The 22,565-nt window shown below is 40.1% G+C and overlaps 1 protein-coding gene across 1 annotated transcript in view; it reads left to right on the forward strand.

The window, feature by feature from the left end:
* The window catches only part of FAM171A1 (family with sequence similarity 171 member A1), a gene marked incomplete at its 5' end in the record, with an annotated part of 87,015 nt that extends 65,989 nt beyond the window's left edge, over window positions 1-21,026 (forward strand). The window contains 3 exons of the mRNA XM_081343500.1: window positions 15,825-15,941; window positions 17,587-17,701; window positions 19,085-21,026. Coding sequence (XP_081199626.1) covers window positions 15,825-15,941; window positions 17,587-17,701; window positions 19,085-20,771 — 1,919 coding nt within the window. The 3' untranslated portion in view covers window positions 20,772-21,026. The remainder of the gene's footprint in view (window positions 1-15,824; window positions 15,942-17,586; window positions 17,702-19,084) is intronic.
* Between the last annotated feature and the right edge of the window lie 1,539 nt (window positions 21,027-22,565).

A 22,565-nucleotide genomic window follows, 5' to 3' on the forward strand; every position in this document is an offset into this window, starting at 1 on the left:
CTTATATCTTTTCTATGGAAAGCAATGACTCTTCTATGGTCCACAGTGGTGCAGTATTAAATCTTTCCAATAGTTTTACTGCATCATTATCTATTTATATGCCATATTGTTTCCTGCAAGAATGATGCATTGCCAACAAAACTTAAATGCCTTGAGATGCAAGCATAGTAAAATAAAGGAATAGCACCTTTTACATAATTGATAAAATTAGCAGCCTAATATTTCCTTGGAGACATTTTTACATTTATTCCTCAGATGAGATGCATTCAACAATAATTGTTTATACTAAGGTGATAAACAAAGAGATGCATTAACAATACAGCATATACACATATTGAACAAATCTTAATGCAATCATCCATCAATTAGCTTGTGATGATGTTGATAGATGAATACAGAAGGGAAGTAGTAGTTTGAGGGCTTTTCCAAAATTTAGTTGAAATTCAGAAGCTTCAATAATTTCTTACATGTAACAAATGTTGATTTTTCTTTTTGTCTGAACTCTGTTTCCTCTTCCTGTCGAAAAAGCTTTGCTGTGTTTATTTTGGACCACACACAAGCTATTGAAACAATGGATCATTCCAGATTTTCTCTTTGTTTTTCATCCTGAGTAATTTTATGCCAACATAAAATAGAAGAGGGGTGGTTAAGGTCCTAGATTGACATCAGGACTCAGGTTCTAATCCATCCACAACCACAGAAGCTTACTGGGTGACTTTAGGTCAGCTATTCTCTCTCAATCCACAACCAATCTCACAGGTTGTTGCTCTGGGGAGGAAAGCAGAAGGAACATTAGCTAAACTGCCTGGAGCTCCTGAAGGAAAGGTAGGATCTAAATTGAATGAATAGATGCACAGATATAGTATAGGTGTGCAGGTATTGTATAGGTGGTACCTGGCTCAATAGTAGTAAGTGTGAGAGGGATCTTGGAGTCCTAGTGGACAAAAATATAAACCAGCAGTGTACTACAGCTGCCAGAAAAGCCAATACAGTTCTAGGCTACATTAATAGAGGGATAGAATCAAGATCATGTTAAGTGTTAATGCCACTTTATAATGCCTTGGTAAGGCCACCTTTGGAATACTGCATCCAGTTTTGGTCACTATATTATAACAAAGATGTAGAGAGACTGGAAGACGTACAGAGAAGAGCAACAAAGATGATTGGGGGTCTGGAGACTAAAACATATTAAGAAGAGTTGCTGGAATTGGGTATGTCTAGTCTAATGAAGAAAAGGACGAGGGGCACATGATAGCAATGTTTCAATATTTAAGGGGCTGCCACAAAGAAAAGGGTGTCAAGCTATTCTCCAGAACATCTGAATGGACAATAAGAAGCAATGGGTGGAAACCAATTAAGGAGAGAAGCAACCTAGAACTAAGAAGAAATTTCCTAACAGTTAGAACAATTAATCAATGGAACAACCTGCCTCCAGAAGTTGTGGGTGCTCCAACACTGGAAGTTTTTAAGAAGAAATTGGATAACCATTTGTCTGAAATGGTATAGAGCAGGGCTTTTCAAACAGTGGTACGCGTACCACTTATGGTGCTTTGCCACATGGCAGGTGGTACGTGATTGCTAGCCAAGTGTAGCAAGGGAGGGGAATGAGCCTAAGCGAGCCAAGCCCAAGGGAGAGGGAGAGGGAGAGGAAAAGGCAGCTGCAGCTGCAGGACTTTCTTGGCTCGGCAGAAGCCCCAGGAGCCAGCAGGGCTTCAGCTGAATGGCTCCAGCTGATTGGCGCTTCCAGAAGCAGCTTGGAGCTGGAGGTGAACTGAAGAAAAAAAGGGGTGGGTGGGAGAGAAAAGGCTATAAAAGAACGTGGTTTGGGTGGGGGAAAGGGAAAAAATACAACAGGGAAGGTTTAATCCTTTTAAACAAATGTAATTAGTTTTACCCCCTTCAGTTGAGTCTGTCTGTGGCTTTTAGAAAGTTTTCTTTGAAGGTAAATTGGCTTAATTTAAAGCTAAAGCTTTTCGCAATTGCTGGAGCCTTTCTCTCTTGAGTTGCAACATTGTGACATGAGACAGGCTTGAGGGCAGCTTAAAGAGAAAAAGAAACAGAGTTTGTGTTTCTTTATTTTCTTGCTTTGCACTTGATTACTGTGTCTTTAAGGGTACAGGGAAGGGATTGGGTTTGTGTGTGTGCATTCTTACTATTTATTTATTAAATTTATTTATTAAATTTGTATACCGCCCTTCTCTCCTCTTCCACTACACTGTGGAAGAGCTCAGAAGGGCCATCCAGTTAACTCAGGAGTCTACAAACTTAGAAACTTTAAGACCTGTGGACTTCAACTCCCAGAATTCATCAACCAGCCATGAGGGCTGAGGAATTCTGGGAGGTGAAGTCCACAAGTCTTAAAAGTGCCAGATTTAAAAACCCCTGAACTAGCAGGTAGTGGTGCATATTAATAAACATGGATAAATTCATCATACTCTTGAAGAGATCTCTGGTCCTCCCTATTCTATTGTTTTCTTCTATTTCTTTGCACTGTTCATTTAAGAAGGCATTCATTCTTATCTCTTCTAGCTATTCTCTGGAATTCTGCATTCAATTCGGCGTATCTTTCTTTTTCTCCCTTGCCTTTTACTTCCCTCCTTTCCTCAGCTATTTGCAAAGCTTCCTCAGACAGCCATTTTGCTTTCTTGCATTTCTTTTTCTTTGGGATGGTTTTAGTTGCTACCTCTTGTACAATGTTACGAACCTCTGTCCATAGTTCTTCAGGCACTCTGTCTATCAGATCTAATTCCTTAAATCTATTTGTCACCTCTACTGTATATTCATCAGGGATATGATTTTATTCATACCTGAGTGGCCTAGTGCTTTCCCCTACTTTCTTCAGTTTAAGCCTAAACTATGCAATGAGAAGCTCATGGTCTGAGCCACAGTCAGCTCCTGGTCTTGTTTTTACTGACTGTATAGAGCTTCTCCATCTTTGGCTGCAGAGCACATAGTCAATCTGATTTCTGTGTTGACCGTCTGGTGATGTCCATGTGTAGAGCCGTCTCTTGGGTTGTTGGAAAAGAGTGTTTGCTATGACCATCGTATTCTCTTGACAAAATTCTATCAGCCTGTGCCTTGCTTCATTTTGTACTCCAAGGCCAAACTTGCCTGTTATTCCGGGTATCTTTTGGCTTCCTACTTTAGCATTCCAATCCCCCATGATGATAAAGACATCATTTTTTGGTGTTAGTTCTATAAGGTGCTGTAGGGCTTCATAGAACTGGTCAATTTCATCCTTTTCAGCACCGGTGGTTGGGGCATAGACTTGGACTACTGTGATATTGAATGGTTTGCCTTGGATTCGAACTGAGATCATTCTGTCATTTTGGGGGTTGTATCCCAGTATTGAAAGGGACATGGTAGCTCAGTGGGTTAGGACGCTGAGCTTGTCGATCAGAAGATCGGCAGTTTGGCGGGTCGAATCCCGAGTGCTGCATAACAGAGTGAGCACCTGTTACTCGTCCCAGCTTCTGCCAACCTAGCAGTTCGAAAGCATATAAAAATGCAAGTAGAAAAATAGGGACCACTCTGGTGGGAAGGTAACAGCGTTCCATGCGCCTTTGGCATCTAGTCATGCCAGCCACATGACCACAGAGACGTCCTCGGACAAGCGCTGGCTCTTCGGCTTTGAAACGGAGATGAGCACCGGCCCCTAGAGTCGGAAACAACTAGCACACATGTGCGGGAGAACCTTTACCTTTACCTTTTATCCCAGTATTGCTTTTCCTACTCTTTTATTGACTATGAAGGCTACTCCATTTCTTCTGAGGGATTCTTGCCCGCAGTAGTATAACTGATGGTCATCTGAATTAAATTCACCATTCCTGTCCATTTTAGTTCGCTGATACCTAAGATGTCGATGTTCAGTCTTGTTATCTCGTTTGACCATGTCCAGCTTGCCTTGATTCATGGATCTTACATTCCAGGTTCCTATGGAGAAAAAATATTTACAGCATCAGACTTTCCTTTCACCACCAGACACATCCACAGCTGAGTGTCCTTTCGGCTTTGGCCCAGTCGCTTCATTCTTTCTGGCGCTACTAGTACTAGCCCTCTGCTCTTCCCCAGTAGCATATTGGACGCCTTCCGACCTGAGGGGCTCATCTTCCAGCGTCATATCATTTTGCCTTTTGGTACTGTTTTCATGGCAAAGATACTGGAGTGGGTTGCCATTTCCTTATCCAGTGGATCACGTTTTGTCAGAACTCTCTGCTATGACTGTCCATCTTGGGTGGCCCTGCATGCCATAGCTCATAGCTTCATTGAATTATGCAAGCCCCTTCGCCAAGACAAGGCAATAATCCATGACGGGGTTAAGGGTTGAAAAGCCCTGGTGTAGAGCAGGTATGTCAAACTCACAATGTCACATGACATCGCACGACATATCATGACTTTTTCCCATTGCTGGCAATGGGGTGGGCGCGGTTTTGGCATGATGCATCCGGCCCGTGGGCTGGCAGTTTGATGTGCCTGGTATAGAGTTTCCTGCCTGAGAAAGGGGTTGGACTAGAAGACCTCCAAGGTACCTGCCAATTCTATTATTTTGTAAATTCAGATGAAAGGAAACACAAGGAAAAGAACTTCGTAGTATCATTCCACCATTGCATCTCCTATTTTTTTTAAAAGATTTAAACATAGTCTTCCAAATGTGCCTACTCTTGGCCTAGTTAAATTTTTGAATTTTAGCCAGCTCTGGTACTACAAAGCATTGTTTCCTATTGCCTAGGAGACAGGAGATGGCCCCCGACAGTAATAAGATAGTGTTTTGGTGAAAAGGTTGTTCTTCTTGTAGAACTACCTTATTTATGTGCAAAACTGATCCCCTGAAGACAGAACGATCCACCTCATTTCAGAGTAGAGATCCAAATCAGAAACTATTTTTCCCAGTGGGCGATCTTGGCTTTGCATCAGAAGGAAATATCTTTTCTTAAAAATTGGGCATCAGTTTCAGTTTTCCCAAGGACAATAGATAGCAATGTTTGCATTCCTTGTCAACAAGAGAAGGAAATATTTGTGTTTTGTTCTCTTGTGCTTTTCTGTTTCCAGTTTAAATGAGAAACAATTTCTGATGTGCCATACTTAACTGGCTCCAATTTATTATCATGCATCCGGGACAGACTTTTTTTTTTTTTGCTGGCAAATTAGCCATTATAATCCATTTGGAGCAGACAACGTATTAATTCAGAATGACTGTGGTATTTGAGCTACAAATGAACAGATAGGCATAATTTTAGTTTTATCTGTGGTTATTTTGTATGGGTATTAGTCTTTTACACCTTGCATTGGCTCAAATTGTTTGGAATTAAAATTCAAAACAGTGAAATTGTCATAGTTCGGACAGACAGAGATGAATAAAGCAGAACTTTGAGGCTTGCAAATTCCTCAAAGAACATGTTTATTACAAATTATCCCCACATCAAAAATGAAACCAAGTCTGGATATTTGACATTCTAATGTGAGAGTTGTTGGTTCAGTAATGAGTGTATATAAAATCTATCAACAAAAAGCATTTTCCTCAAGAATCATTCTCAAATTCAGTGTTAAGCTATAAAGTTGTCGAATATGGGAGGATGTGAACTTGAGACTTCCATGATTTTTTTGAAGAACTAACTATACTGTAAATACAAAAAAACATTTTCTCACGCATACAAATATCTGTGTCACAGATACACAGCTGAGATCTTGTGGACTACATTTGATACCCAGTATGAATTGTCCCTGTATTATATTTCCAGTGGAACAGAAGGAGAAATTAAATTAAATTATTGACTGGGACTAATTATCTGATTCACATTAAATTAAATTTTAATGCACATGACATGAAGTAAAATGTAGTGTTGTCTTGGCACTATCTGGCCTTTGAGTGACATGCCTTCACCAGATATTTATTTATTTATTTTAATTCCATTTATATCCCGCCCTTCTCCGAAGACTCAGGGCGGCTTACAAGCTTAGCAGTAGCCTTCATTCTATGTATATGCCTGCTTATTAGTGCTTTCACACACACCCCAGCGGCATTATTACAAAGTCAGCTTAATTGCCCCCAACAATCTGGGTCCTCATTTTACCTACCTCGGAAGGATGGAAGGCTGAGTCAACCTTAATTTGATTTTATTTCATGTAGATTTAAATATGGATGTTAAAAACCTTTATTTCCTTTAAATTTATGCATCTTTTAAATTTTCCCTTCTTCTTGTTTTCTCTCTCTCTCATACACACACACACTTAACAGTTTTATGTAGCACCCTGAGAAGTCTAGCCATTTGTGGTTTCTTAGCACAGCTAATGATAGGTAGCTGCTTCTTCTTGCCTTTAAGTTCTTAATAAGAATTTCTAATGCAGTTTAAAATAATAAAAAGCATTAAATAAATTATGACTCCCTTTAACTTGACATAGTTCCCTTATGTTAAGATGGAGACATTTAAGTCAGAGAAGGGGTATAATAACATTGCTGCTTGTGATACTACCTGTAGTTGTCCAAGTTGTGTTTGTAGTTCTTCCAGTTTTTAACTATCAAAGTTTTAAAATCTTGGGGGTACTGATTTGAAAGCTAGGGAACCTGCTTGTTTAGAGAGAGCTGTAGGGGTAGAAAAGACACATACATGAATGGGGTGGATCAGTTTCCCTTCAGAATCGCTTGGTCTTGACTCTCTTCACCCTGAAATCTTCATGTATTCCTATATACTCACACATGCAAGATTATGGAATTAGTATATTGTATAGGGATATAGATGAAATAGTGAAAGAAGACAACAAAAATATTCTGGGTGAAAAATTCATCAAAATATTGTTTTTCATTGTTTAAGGTTAACTTATAGCTATAGGCAAAAGAGCTTAGTTTTATCCAAGCAAAAGTGTTATACTTAACAGAATGCTACTAAATTGCTTTTTCTCTTCCCATCATTGTTTTTCAAGCTACAGAAAGGAAGTTGATAGTTCAAAGTTCATAGCTTATAATATTGAGACACACATATGTTTAATTTTAAGATTGCTGATATCTTGTTTTAGACATCCTTTTTTACCTTGTTATTGTTAAATATTTTTCTCGGAAAGGAAATATATCCTGTCCTCTACAAAAAGCATAAGTCTTAACTGCTTCCAAAGAACTTGCTGTTTCCTTGTTGCTATAGGAATAGGAGCCATCAAAAATAGTTTTTGTAAACCATCAGGAACAGCTACATAGTACATTTGATGCAACTGTAATCCCATGACATTGTAGCATAGACAAGGAAAGATCTACTTTACTATATTATGTTGAAATTCTATTTAAAAAGCAATTAAAAGCAAGATATAGATACATCAGACAGCTTTACTAGACTACAACTATGAAAATGAGCTGCATGAAACATTTGCAGCTAGATCACAATACTTTTAAACCATACTATGCTTGCTAAGCCATACTGAATATGGTCCAATCTTGTAATGACGCAATGTGAAAGTTCATATTACGACTCATGCATTATTAAGTAATCTTAGTAAGCCGAGAAGTGGAAGATAGAAAACACAGGCATTAAGATTTCTTCTGAAATATAGATAGACAGCAAATAAATTTATCAAATAAATATGTTACAAACCTGCAACCCTGGAATGGCAACTGCGTTGTGGTTAGGAGAAACCAGTTTTTGTCTTTAATCTAGTCAGGAAAAACTACAGGGGAAGGTAAGCATTTTTTCACTGCCTCAACATCAAGGGAGTTTAAGAACTCAGTTCAGTACTCCCATGGGTTTTTTATCTGAACATTAGAACAGAACATTAGAATAACATAGTTGGAAGAAACTTGTTCTAGTCCAACTCTGTGCTCAGGCAGGAGACCCTATACCATTTTACACATTTTAAATCTAGATTTTTTAATATATATATATATATTTCTCAACCTAACTTAAACCTAAAAAAAATCCCTATTGCACCAATTTTGATGTGAATAACTCAATAAAACAGATTTAAAAGGCAAGGATTATTTCATTAACTAGGAGGATATTTTCATACAAGATCAGTTTAAGGTAGCACAATAGATGGGACAGTTTGGCTCTGAAATGCTGGAGCTTGTCAACTTAGTTAGCCACAGCTGGTCTGCCCCATTTAAAGAAATGATGAGAGTTATACAAGTATAACCGGAGGGCCACATGCTGTCCTCCTTTGAGACAAACAGAAAAAGGTGCCCTACCCGTACCAGATTATTTCCCCATCTAGTCAAACAATATTGTCTTATTTTGACAGTAGCCTTCCTTGGTTTCAGACAAAAGGCTTTCAGACATTGCTCACTTCTCAGCCTTTTTCAACCTGAAGAGTGAGTATGATTTCACCATGATGTCCTATAACTCTGAAGCTGCGGTTTCCCATTATTTATTTATTTATTTATTTATTTATTTATTTATTTATTTATTTATTTATTTATTTATTTATTTATTTAATCCCATTTATATCCTGCCCTTCTCCGAAGACTCAGGGCGGCTTACAATTTAAGCACAAACCAATGTGCTTTCAGCATTCTTTGCTGAAAGCAGGATGTGCTTTGCATTTTCAACCATGCTGTTTAGTAGCTGTTTGTTTTTTATAAATGTAACCATAAGATTATGCTTGAATATTATTCATAAAGTGCAACAACTTCAAACGCTTAAATGATTTTTTTAATGACAAAATCAACCTGTATGTTTTATGCCAGCCATGAAGCAGCCTTCTTTGGTGTCATGTATTTTGTGTGTTCTAGCTACCTTTTCATTATTATGAAAGGAAGTTTGGGAGGGGGGGTTAAAGAAAGGAAGCTACCTATGTGTATATTGCGCTCTCTCTCTCTCTCTCTCTCTCTCTCTCTCTCTCTCTCTCTCTCTCTCTCTCTCTCTCTCTCTCTCTCTCTCCCTCCCTCCCTCCCTCCCTCCCTCCCTCCCTCCCTCCCTCCCTCCCTCCCCTTCAGATGTAATTAGAATTGCTAAGTGCAGGGACAGACGTGTTCTTTTGTTCAGTATTAGACAGGTAATTTACACATACAACAGGAAATGACAAGCAGAAACAAAAGAGCAAAGTTCAACTTGGATTTTAGTGATAAATCAAAGGACTATCTTTGGGAACAATTTTTCCTTAAAGACTGCACATTTTTTACTTATCTGTGTCCCTGAATATCCAGAATAGTGTCTCTTTTATAAAACAGTAGCCAGCTGAAGGGAAAATTGCAGCTGGCTGGGGGTCCTACAAAAAAACTATCCAACAATTGGGGAAAGTGAGGAGGATGTGACTCCTGATAAAATTATATTTGTGTAAGCTGTTGCCTGCTAACTTTAAAACAATGTCCAGAGCCCCTATATCAGTCTTCCCAATCTGCTGCTTTTTAGATATGTTGGACTACAGTTCCCTTGATACTGAATCAGCAAAGTACACTAGGAAAAATGAGACATTTTGTGGTCTCAAATACTTTGATTGTAGTATTAATTCTATAAGAAGAAGTAGAAGTTCATATCAAAACATGGAGCCATTGTATCCTCTGGAAGATTTGATGCATTTGCTTTACAGGCCATATCCAGATGTATGTGTCTGCACAGACACTTGGTTTCATTCCAGCAAAAGTGTTGTTTAAACAAGTGCAAGTATGCCTAGATCCGGGAAGACCTCTGAACTGCAAAGGTTCAAGTTAATTACTGTTCATCACTTTAAGGAGGGACACAGCTTTACTGTCTTATCATCAAAGTGACTAGTACTTGGATCATGGTGTATCTCAGAGCTGCCATTCCAAACAAGTGTATATGTGGAAAGATAGAAACCTACGTTGTGCATAGCTTTCCCTTTGAATGAAAAGTCTCCAGGTACAAGCACAGGGTAAGGTAAAGGTAAAGGGTCACCCGCACATGCGTGCTAGTCATTTCCAACTCTAGGGGCCGGTGCTCATCTCCGTTTCAAAGCCGAAGAGCCAGCGTTTGTCCGAGGACGTCTCCGTGGTCATGTGGCCGGCATGACTAGACGCCAAAGGCACACGGAACGCTGTTACCTTCCCACCGTAGTGGTCCCTATTTTTCTACTTGCATTTTTACGTGCTTTCGAACTGCTAGGTTGGCAGAAGCTGGGACGAGTTAACAGGCACTCACTCTGCTACACGACACTTGGGATTCGACCCGCCAAACTGCCAATCTTCTGATCGACAAGCTCAGCATCCTAACCCGCTGAGCCACCGGGTCCCTTAAGCACAGGGTACCTTTGGCTAATTAAAGGCATTTCCATTCACCTATCGTGTTTACCCTACAATTCATCAGAATTGTAATGGTGCCCCATCAGTGTTCCAATTGTTGCTCTCAGAGGTTAGAGAACATATGGAAGGAGAAGGATAGGAAGGCAAATGCTTAGCCAGCAGCCTTTCCCCAACTTCTTCATTTCTTTGCAGGAAAGAAGAAAAATACAAGTCACCATCTTTTCTCCAATTACTTCCCAAGATCAGGGGATTATGGCAAGGTTCTATAGGTCCTTAACTTTGTCTAGGAGTAAATCCAAAGAACTGGGAGGCACCAATCTCTCTGAGTGGTCTTTCACTTTCAGAAGAGATCTTGCAAAACTATGTGTGTTGCATTGTCTTTGAAGCAGCAAGTTGAGAAAGTTTGTGAAGTCTTCTGGAAGTCCTATAGCATTGTGGAGATTCCAGATTAGCATAGTCTTTGAGTGTGGAAGAGGTTAGGTCAGCCCTGCAAAAAGATTTAGAAACATTCTATACCAAAACCATGCAAGGAGATTTACCTGTTGCACCAAAGGACAAAATGCTTCCCCAATATATATGCTTAACTGTCCTTTACATCGACTCATCCTATCCAGTCAGGCAGGGTGGATATGTTGCGGATCTCATCCATTAAAAAGTTTTGATTGGTGGGATCCAATCAAATTGTTGCCCCTGTGCTTTAGAAGTCTCACTCCCAAAGGTTAGGCAGCACTTCCTCCTTCTGGCCTTATGAAAGATTGTCTTTCATCCCCCCAATTCAAAAGGGGGGGATGTCCAAGAGTGGCCATGACTCTGAGGGCAGTTGGTAGTTTCAGGGCACTCCCTCTATCTCTTTTAACTTCATAACATATTCATTTTAACTTGTTTTTAATTAACTTTTATCTCTGTTTTGACTGTCCTTTTTTACTGCTTTATTTAATTGTACACCACCCAGAGTCACATAGGTGAAATAGGCAGTGAAGAAATTAGATGATAGACAGACAGACAGATGTAAAAATTATTGGATGTCCTGCTGATTTTGTACATTTGCCCACTGACAAAGAAATGATCAATCTATAATTGTAATGTTAGGTTTATTTTAACAGTGAGAGGCAGAATAACAAAAAAAAAATCCAGAAAAACGCATTTCATAAAATTAAAAATTGATTTACATTTTAACGAGTGAAATAAGTATTTGACCCCTTTGCAAAACATGATTTAGTACCTGGTGGCAAAACCTTCCTGGGCAATCACAGGTCAGTGGCCACCAGGTTTGCACACATCTCAGGAGGGATTTTGTCCCACTCTTCTTTGCAGATCCTCTCCAAGTCACTAAGGTTTCAAGGCTGACGTTTGACAGCTCAAACCTTCAGCTTCCTCCACAGATTTTCTATGGGATTAGGGTCTGGAGACTGGCTGGGCCACTCCAGGACCTTAATGTGCTTCTTCTTGAGCCACTCCTTTGATGCTTTGGTCATGTGTTTTGGGTCATTGTCATGCCGGAATACCCATCCACAACCTATTTTCAATGCCTTGGCTAAGGGAAGGAGGTTCTCACCCAGGATTTGATGGTACATGGCCCCATCCATCGTCCCTTTGATGCGGTGAAGTTGTCCTGTTCACTTAGCAGAAAAGCACCCCCAAAGCATAATATTTCCACCTCCATGTTTGACGGTGGGGATGGTGTTCTTGGGGTCATAGGCCACATTCCTCCTCCTCCAAACACAGTGAGTTGAGTTGATGCCAAAGAGCTCGATTGTCTCGCAGTCTATGAGGCGGTGGGGGGGAGCTCATCTGCCCTCTCCTCACTGAAAACCTCAGCCAGGTCCCTGTATTCCTCCGGTATCTCTGGTAACCCCTTCTCTTTCCCCACTGCTGCTGTCTCTTCCCTTCAGGTTGGGGGGGGTGCTTTGGGGGGTTACGTTTTCCTGCTCCCCTTTTGGGAAGTTGAGTTCTGCTGTCCTCCAGTTTATCCCGGGGTTCCATTTCTTCAGCCATTCCAGTCCTAAAATCATTGGGCATTCCATGCCTGGGCCCACTATAAACGTTAGGTCTTCCCCATGGGACCCCAGGGACAGGTGAATTGGTAAAGTGGCTAGGGTAGCTGGTCCCCCCCCCCTGCTATTGATCCATCTAATTGACTAAAGGAGATTGGTTGTTTTAGCCTCCTCACTGGGATGCTCAGTCTCTCCACCAGCGTTGGGCTGATGAGGCAGTGGATGCAGCCAGAGTCTATCAAAGCTTTTATTTCGATGGCTTTACAGTAGATATAGAGGAAGCTAATATAGTCACTGTCTTAAGTATGGGTGGAAGGGGTCCACTTACCAATGGTTCTCCCTCTGAGCTGTCTTCCGAGGTGTCCACCGCCTCTGCGGTGTAGGCTGGAGTCCAATCCCAGTTCTTGGCCGGAGTTGTGGACTCTACAGTCTCTGTCCCCTTCATGGAATATTCTTTTGGGTTGCCTTGGGGCTTCCCCAGCTTTTTAGAAGATGATGCCTCTGTTTTGCATGGAGGGGCTTTCGAACGACATTCTGCAGCATGGTGACCCTCTCTCCCGCAATTGAAACATCCCGTTGTTTTTTTAGCTGTGGCCAGTGGTTTTTCCCCCTTGCGTGTTTGCTCGAGTGGCAGGCAGCCCCATGGTTTTCCTCTGCGGTGTCTCTTCAATAGGTCTATTTCCACTTCCTCCACCAGGACATACCAGTCGTCGAGATGGTATGGGTCTCCTCGAGGCAGGCAAGCATCATACAGGTCGTAGTTTAGTCCGTCTTTGAAATGGCTAAGGAGGATGTCTTCTGGCCAATTCAGCTTGCTGGCAATGGCTCGGAATTCTTGGATATATTCGGCCACTGCTCGCCTGCCCTGCCTCACGGTTTTGATTCTCTCCCGGGCCTTTCGGTCAGCCAAAGGATCTTCGAATCACCGCCTCAATGATGACATGAATCGGTTGAAGTCGTTGAGTTCTGGGGTGTTGGAGTCATGCAGGTTCACCACCCAGTCTGCAGCTGACCCGTCCAGGGCAGATTGCACAATTAGAATGCAGGTTTTGTCACTGGGGATATCCCGTCTGTATTCTTCCATATAGGAGATCAAATACTTATTTCACTCATTAAAATGCAAATCAATTTATAACTTTTTTGAAATGCATTTTTCTGGATTTTTTTTGTTGTTATTCTGTCTCTTACTATTAAAATGAACCTATCATTACAATTATAGACTGATCATTTCTTTGAGGGCAAATGTACAAAATCAGCAGGGGATCAAATATTTTTTTCCCTCACTATAAGCAACATTTTAGAAGTGGTTTGGGACTAAAACTCATGGTCTCTTGGTTTCTAATCAGCAGGGGATCAAATAATTTTTCCCTCACTGTAGATAGATGGGCAGGCAGGCAGGCAATGTTCTTATTTCCATCTGATTTATAAAGTGCAGTGCAGGCTGTGCGCATACACAGTTTTATTCTCCACACTGCTTGCAGTCCTCAGTGTATGCCTCTGCCAGTCAGTCTCTTGCTCTGCTAATAGTGGCATAGCCTTTCTCAAAAATTATGATATCCCCCAGATATGTAGGGGCTGCAACTATCACTGACCCTGGCCATTTTTCAGGTAGCTGGGAATTCTGGGAGGTGCAGATCCAACACATACGTAAGATATTAGGTTGGGGAAGGCTGCAAAATGCCATGGGATCTGAGACTCCGTAGCATAAGGGGTTTTTGATAAGTTCATGCCTCCTCTCAGATTGCACTAATTAAAGAAGACAGGCTTATCTGCTTTTGACTTCTAACTCCATGTGGCATAACTTACTGAAGGAAAATTTCTTTTGATCAAAATAGAGGTGATGCTAAATTTTGGCTAGGTTGTATCCTGTGCATTTATGTGTTGCTTGTACTACTTGTATATTAAGGCTATTAAGAAAGTCAAAATAGAGATATTGTTTTTTTTAAAGATCAGTCTGTTCTTTATAGAAAGTCTTTATCTGCCTCAAGTTGGAAAGAAATAATGTGTTGAAATGCCCATCCACCCCCACACACATGTCTCCACCCCCTCCAAAAAGAGGGAAGAATGCTTTTAAAGAGACAAGAATATTGTCTGTTCTGAAATTTCTATCACTCTTTTAGCTTGCAGAGATTTAGGCTTTGTATTTCCAAGTAACTCAAAATAATTTTTGGTAGTGTTAATTTACTAGAAATGCAGTTGTAAGACCAAATTAAAAAACGGTTTAAAATCTGACACTGGACCAGCCTTTTTTGTTCTCGGCATCAAGCTCCCTGCGCCCTGTGCGTTCCCACAGAGAGGGCCTCCTCAGGGTGCCACCGATCAGAGAATGTCGATTGGTGGCCCCCAGGGGGAGAGCCTTCTCTGTGGGCGCTCCGGAGCTGTGGAATCAGTTACCGGTAGAGCTCCGGATGGCGCCCGATCTTCGCTCCTTTCGTCGCGATCTCAAGACGTTTTTGTTTGTACAAGCCGGCCTAGCCTGATGGGGATTGGTGGGGTTTTTTATTTTTGTATTCTTAATTTTATCTTTGGGGTTTTATAATTGTATATCAATTGTTTTAAAATTGGGCAATCATTTAATTTCTTTTTAATATTTGTATTTTGTATTTTACTCTTGCCCTGTGAACCGCCCTGAGTCCTCAGGGAGAAGGGCGGTATAGAAATATTATTAAATTAAATTATTATTAAATAATATCACACAATCTTTACATGAATATTGGTTGGTCCACAGATTGAAACAAACTTAAATTTTAAGGAGGTGAGATACCTTTTTCTGTCCCCCCCCCCTTTCAAATACTTCACTGTAGCACCCACTGGGGGTCAGTAAAGAAAACTATTAGCACTTAATTCATAGAGGATACTATACAGATAATCCTTGACTTACGACCATAATTGAGCCCAAAATTTCTGTTGCTAAGTGAGACATTTGTTAAGTGAGTTTTGCCCCATTCTACAATCTTTCTTGCAACAGTTGTTAAGTGACCCACTATAGTTGCTTATAGAGTGAGCGCCTGTTAATCGTCCCAGCTTCTGCCAACCTAGCAGTTCGAAAGCACGTAAAAATGCAAGTAGAAAAATAGGGACCACTACGGTGGGAAGGTAACAGCGTTCCATGCGCCTTTGGCGTCTAGTCATGCCGGCCACATGACCACGGAGACGTCCTCGGACAAGCGCTGTCTCTTCGGCTTTGAAACGGAGATGAGCACCGGCCCCTAGAGTCGGAAACGACTAGCACGCATGTGCGGGGGAACCTTCACCTTCACCTTCATAGTTGCTAATAACACAATTGTTAAGTGAATCTGGCTTACCCATTGACTTTGCTTGTCAGAAGATCGCAAAAGGTGATCACATGACCCTGGAATACTGCAACCATCATAAATATGAATCAGTTGCCAAGGGGCTGAATTTAGATCATGTGACCATGGGGATGATCGAACAGTTATAAGTGTGAAAACCGACCATAAGTCACTTTTTTCAGTGCCGTTGTAACTTCAAATGGTCACCAAATGAACTGCTGTAAGTTGAGGACTTCTTGTACTGATATTGAGTGTCTGCATCTGAAAATCATGATCAGTTTATACTATAATAGTTATATATTGTTTCTGTTCTCTTCTACTTTATATAGCATTTTACAAATTTCTTTACATGTTTTACAGGGACGTGGTTAAAAAGCAATTTAGGCACTATTGAACAAGAAGGAAATGGATTGACCTGGACCTATATTGCATCCCAGCTGGGATATTGGGTTGCAGCCATGTCACCCACAAATCCAGGTAAGACTGAGCTTTTATTTGCCCCAGTATAAATTATATAGCATTGGGAAAGTTTAAAGAAGTTTCATTATAGATTTTATCTGTTCCCGATTTTATCTTCTAGCTCTTCAAAATGGAGAGTGCACGGGCCTTTAGACCATTAGGGGTAGTGTCATACCCCATATAAGAGAATTGCTTAAAATGGGGAAAAAGGAATCCTACACCATGTTTGTAAGAGCACTATTATTGGCAGTTTCTTTCCTCTTTTTCAACCCTGCAAGACATAGCCTAGTATGCCAAGAAAATACTTTTTGCTAGAACTTTTCAGAACACTGAAGGGCAGTGGGGAAGGGAAAGATCCATTTTAAAAATTAACATTAGTCCACAATAAGTTTTATATTATACAGTACTATGTTTAAATAAGGTACGCATTTCAGAATAACATTTTATTAATATATCCAGGAATTGTGAAAAGAGACCGTAAGTACTTCGATAGATTATTATTTTTTTACAAAAAAGAGTTTTAGCGCTTAAAGAGGCTAAATACGCTGCATCCATTTAGGTCACTAATGGTTGTATTGGGGGATCTGTAAAGCTAGTGGGATAATTTCCACGGTTGTAGGATAATCCTCAGATTACATCATTGTTACAATATGTAGCATGTGTGATTTCGGAAAATAATAGCATATGCAGGATTTATAATTATTTATATGGCATATGCCATAAATAGAATGATTTTTTGTTTAAGTGCATGTACAACACAAAATGCTTACTACTTCTGATATATGATCAGTTGTAGTCTTGATTTACACATAGACAGAATGAGCTAAGAATAAAGTAAAAATTGTAAAGTGGGAAATGGATTATATCCCAGGTCAGATCTCCAATGATGGATCCAGATTACAGTTTTAATGACTCTACTCAAGTAAAAAAATAAAGAAATCCTAGTTAGAACATGACTCAAACGACGGGACTTATCATTTCCATGATGCACTAATCAGGCAGAAACTCTTGCTTGCACATGCAGAGAACACTGCTATCTTCCCAGCCTAGGCACAGGCTGGAAAAGCACTTCCCATTTGGCTACCTGATACGGCTGTGTGTAAGACCAAACAGTCAGGGAAATCCTGTAAATTTCCTAAATCAACTTTGTACAGTTTCTGACAATTAGAGCCTGAGGAAATTCACCAACCATGCTAAGTGAGATTGCAGATAAACAGTTCATACAAGAGGGTTACCAAGCCCATGGCTAACTCTTGCCCTATTGCATCATTCATTGTGTAGGCAAGACATCTCCACATAGATGCTCCAGATTGCAATCCAGACAATAGCACTGGCCCATTGTTTTGGTTGGTTCCACTAATCAAATAACTTGTGTCAAAGGGCTGTGAACTGCACTTTATTTATTTACAGCACAGGCCTGTTCTGGGATACTCTGAGTAATTCAAATCACTGACATCCCTCAGCTCTGGAAACCTGTGTAATCAGGGCTGCTGTCTAGTGCCATTAGCAAATACTGCTAGAAGTGGATCAGGGCACCTCAGATGATACTCTGCTGCAAGGGGTTGTTGTTGAGAGATAGCCTGTGTCTAAATATACACTAAAATGAGTTAGAAAACTTTGACTTACCTGTCCTCGGAATTTTAATTTTTTCCCCATCTTGTAGGTCTCATTGTAGCGAAGGACTTCACTACTTACCACACAGTGTTCCTTTTGGCAATTCTAGGAGGAATAGCTCTTATACTACTTGTTCTGCTGTGCCTCCTTTTATACTATTGCAGGTAAAATGTCTCATTTTTATAGTTAATTATATTTGTAGAGTGGGTCGGCGTAAAAGATATGAATGGAAGGAAAAGAGACCAAATTATTTTTTTACCACATCTTTTGAGGAACACTTTCATTTTTGTATATCTTAGCAAGCCTTCCATGGATTCATAATTTCCACAAGTGAACCAGTATCTTTGGATTCTACTAATTAGTGTAAACAGGCTACCTGAAGATTGTATGTGAGCTGCCCACAAACCTGTGCCATCGAAATATGTTGCATTACTGGTCTCTTGCTATGGCACCAGACTAAGAAAAATTCTTTATGTGGACTTCAGTTTATTCTTATTATATTTAGTACTTTTAGAATTAATGGTCTTATACTAAGTACCTTTGAGAAATAGAGTAATATTACAAATGTTAGCATTTAAGCTAAAATAGATCTGATATTAAGATTCCTCTGAAAACAGAAAACAAAAATAGGATGGGTGATGCAGCTCATATTAATTTTTCTATTTGCTTCTGGAACAAGCCATATTATAGTGTAATCTAATTTCAAACTTGGAGCTACCAATAATAGTTTATGAAACTGTGGCATTTTTAAAACTGAGGAAAAGAAATTTTCTCTCATTTCAGCACAGTGCATGTAATCTATAAAGCAAGAATATTAACATTATTTTTTCTTTCTTTCTTAAATATTTCCTTGAGTATCCCAAAGGTGCTTTTTTTAGAGACAACTGGACTTTGTTTTCTTTGAAGACGTTTCACTGCTCATCCAAGAAGCTTCTTCAGCTCTGACTGGATGGTGGGGAATGGAAGGATTTATATTTCTTGCAGACAGCTGGTTTTTTGCATTATTTTAGAGAGACATTGAGGCCACTTGGACATTTATCTATGTCCTCAGGGTCACCTGAGTAGAGCAAATGGATTTTATTGAAAAAGCAAATAAACAGAAAGGGTGGCAAAAAAGGAATTTCCATTGAGGATTGAACCGCAGAACATTTAGTTTGGATTGCAAAATAAAATCAGGACATTAATTTGCTTGAGCCTCTTAACAAGTTGCAATAGCTTTCTTTACCTCAGCACTCTCCACTAGCAGTGGCCCACAGTTCCCATAACTTCTACCCACTCATCCTGGGCAACCAGGTTCATAATAATTGGAAGAGAGCATAGACATTTGAAATACCTAAGTATTCACTAGACCAGGGGTAGGCTCTTTTATGACTTGTGGACTTCAATACCCAGAATTCCTGAACCAACCATGCTGACTCAGGAATTCTGGGAGTTGAAGTCCACAAGTCATAAAAGAGCCAAGGTTCCCTATCCCTGCACTAGAACATTCTTTCGCTGCAAGTCCCTTTAAAATGAACTCTTTTTCTATTCCCTTTTTTTAACATTAGGAGAAAGTGTTTGAAGCCCCGTCAACATCATAAGAAACTACGGTTATCCTCAACACTCGGTGCTAAGAAGGATCAATCAACTTCTATGTCCCATCTCAATTTAATATTTTCCCGACGTGAATCAGAATTTCCCGGTGGGCTTTCCATAACTGGCAACAGGCACCCAGAATCCTCTGGCCACAAGGAACTAATAGTGGCTGTTCACTTGGACAAAGGATGTTCTGGAGAAGTAGATATGCATACCCCTATGCTGCAACATACTTACAGCACCTCACAGGAATTTAGCTCCAGAGAGGAATCGCTTTCCCATAAGGAAAATGACCGGAGCCGCATGTCTCTAGAGAATATGACATCTAATGACAGTCTGAAAAAAGACTATCTTCAATCATTGGATTCTTTTTCTATAAACCCAAGGAAGTCTCTGGAAATGACTGAAGGGTATGGTTCTCCTGACAAGGGGGACCATAGACACAGTTACAATGCAATGTTAAGCCGGCCTTTATTTGAGAAGCAAGAGCAAATATCTATGAATCATATTTCTACAGGGAGTAAATATAATCTTCAGGAACAAGTGTACCCTATCCCTTCAACCCCTGAAACGGAACTTCTAGATTGCAGGTCCTCTGAATGTATGATGTCTCGCTCTGTTGACCATCTTGAAAGACCCACTTCTTTTCCTCGACCGGGTCATCTGGTCTGCTGTAATTCTGTCGATCAGGTTAATGATGGTGTTTACAGAAAAGTATTGCCCACATTAGTCATTCCTGGTCATTATATGAAACTTCCAGGAGAACATCCTTATATTAGCCAGCCTCTCTCTACTGATCAACAAGTAGATATAGAAAGGCTCCAGGCTGAACTATCCAGCCCTCATTCACAGCTTTACCCACATTCTCAGCAACAGATGCAGCCACAACAGCTAGCTGCTCAAGCAGTATCCCAGCAACATTTACAAGAAGTTGGTGCAGGTGACTGGAAGCCACAGAACGTTGCAATGTCTGAATCAGTGTCCATTCCAGCATCCCTCAATGATGCTTCCCTGGCACAAATGAATAGTGAAGTTCAGCTTCTTACTGAGAAAGCTCTAATGGAGTTAGGTGGAGGAAAGCCTTTACCTCATCCTCGGGCATGGTTTGTTTCTTTGGATGGGCGTTCCAATGCTCATGTTAGGCATTCCTACATTGATCTTCAAAGAGCTGGAAGGAATGGAAGCAATGATGTCAGCCTGGATTCTGGGGTTGACATGAATGAGCCAAAATCTGCCCGAAAGGGAAGGGCAGATCACTTACAACAAACCCACCAGCAAGCGCAGGTACACCCACAGAAAGAGCAGAAAATTCCAGAGAGTAGCACTTATACCCAACTTGTTTATTTGGATGAAGTGGACCAAAGTGGCAGTGAATGTGGAACTGCAGTTTGTAGTCCTGAAGATAATACTCCAAGATGTGTGTTGGAGGGAGGGAGCAGAAGAACAGGTGGCCAATTGCCCAGCCTGGAGGAAGAAACAATAAAAAGAACTGTAGAAAGTTCACCAGAGCCTTTAACAAGTCCAGAACATAAAATGACTGAACACAGTGAAGCTGATGATGATGATGACGATGACGACGACGATGATCAAGGGGAAGACAAAAAGAGTCCTTGGCAAAAGCGAGAGGAAAGACCACTCATGGCATTCAACTTGAAGTAATTTCTGTTAGATCTTATCTCTTCCCCTAGGAGAATATATAATTGCCAAATATTTTTGCTTGTTTATACTGACGGGGGAAAAATGAAGTTATCTTTGTGGTGGGTTACAGCTGAAAAGATTCACTCAAGATAATTTTTTGCAAACTCAGCTAATTATTTTGCAAAGTCTGTATGAAGGTGTGATTTTGAATTCCATTTACTTGATATTGGCCATGAAGGACATTTGGATATTTTGATGTGGTATGGCAGATTATAACCTCAGATTTTCCTGAAAAAGGGATCTATGTGAAACTTTATTATTATAATTTCTTAATTAAAATGTATCATAATGATGCTACTGAAAGGGTATCTTTAAGTAGAGTTCAACACTTGTCATCTACAGATATGCATTATTTCAAAGGAAGGCTATGCACTGCTGCTTTTTAATAATCTTGTTTCTGCTTCAACATACTTATTTACAAGGTAATTCCAAAATATTGTCTATCTTTAGTCTGCCTAGCCACTGAGTCTTTTGACATGAAACTTGACAAGCTTTTCTTGGTATCTGAAGAACCTTTTATGAAACCAAACTGGTTTTTTAAAGTCAGCTTTGATTCCTCCAATCCCCATTCTAAGTGCCTTTTTTACAGGAACAATGAACAGTCTCTTCTTTTGCTAGTGACTTGAATAATCAGATTTTCTAACAGAAAAAAAAATTCTGAAACCGTATCTGTTCTTTAATTTGCATGCTATCAAATGTCTCTGCTGAATGACTCTTTATTTCAAAACAGTGTATTCGCTAGTTTTGGTGTGTACTGTGAATTCTGTTTAGCAAGGGTAGACTATAGGACATCTTTGAAAAACCCCAAAGTAGCCAAAATAGTTTCACTGATTGTATATATGATGTATATAGTTTCAAGTAACATGGATTTTGGACCAAGCAAGCAGACTGAATGTGTCCTAAAAATGTCAGGCAGAATTGTTATAAACTATCCAAAAGTGCCAGATAGATTTCTGTGCTTTTTCTTTATAAAACTGCTTGGTTATCCAAAAATTATAATTCAAAAATAAAGTTTTTGAAAACTCAGGACTCTTTAAAATTCCTCTTTGAAGTCACAGCATTATTATTTGAGAGATAACATAGTGAGTATGCAGTAAGTTATGGTTAATTTACTGATGTCCTATGAATATTATGAATTATTACAAAAATTTATAGAATTAATTAATGTTCAAACAAGGCAAGGCAGGACATTTGCTTATTCCTACCTTTTCCTGCAATTTTCCACAGAATTAAAATTGTCAACTTTCCTGTTCCAATTAACACCACAGTTAGGCTTCAAGATATGACTTGGTCACTTAACAGCGGTTCACAGTTATGACAGACCCTCCACCCACCTAAAACTACTTATGACCGTGTTTCAAATTTACAGCAACTGCAGCACTTTCTGCAGTCATTTGCCCTTTTGACTAACTGCAGGGATGCTACAGCCTTCTCCACATTGTTGCAGTGCCCCTGCCATTGTTCACCTTCACAGCCACCCATAGGGATGCTGCAGCACCCCATTCCTCTGCCCTGCCCTTTCCCAACAGCCCAACACACATCAGACATACCTTTTGTAGATCTCCAGATATGATGTTGGGGAAGAAAGGCAAGCCACGTGTCCTTGGCCATGTGGTGGTGGCTCAGAAACAGCCACCATTTTGTCCTGCTTGTCAAAATTGCAGCTGTGGGATAAATTGCTTCATTTTGCTGCCCTAATGGGATCTGCACAGTAGTACAGAAGTTTCTGAAAGGTATAGAAAGCTTCTGCAGTAC

The sequence above is a fragment of the Vipera berus genome, assembly GCF_964194415.1.
Source record: "Vipera berus genome assembly, chromosome: Z".
NCBI classification, from domain to species: domain Eukaryota; kingdom Metazoa; phylum Chordata; class Lepidosauria; order Squamata; family Viperidae; genus Vipera; species Vipera berus.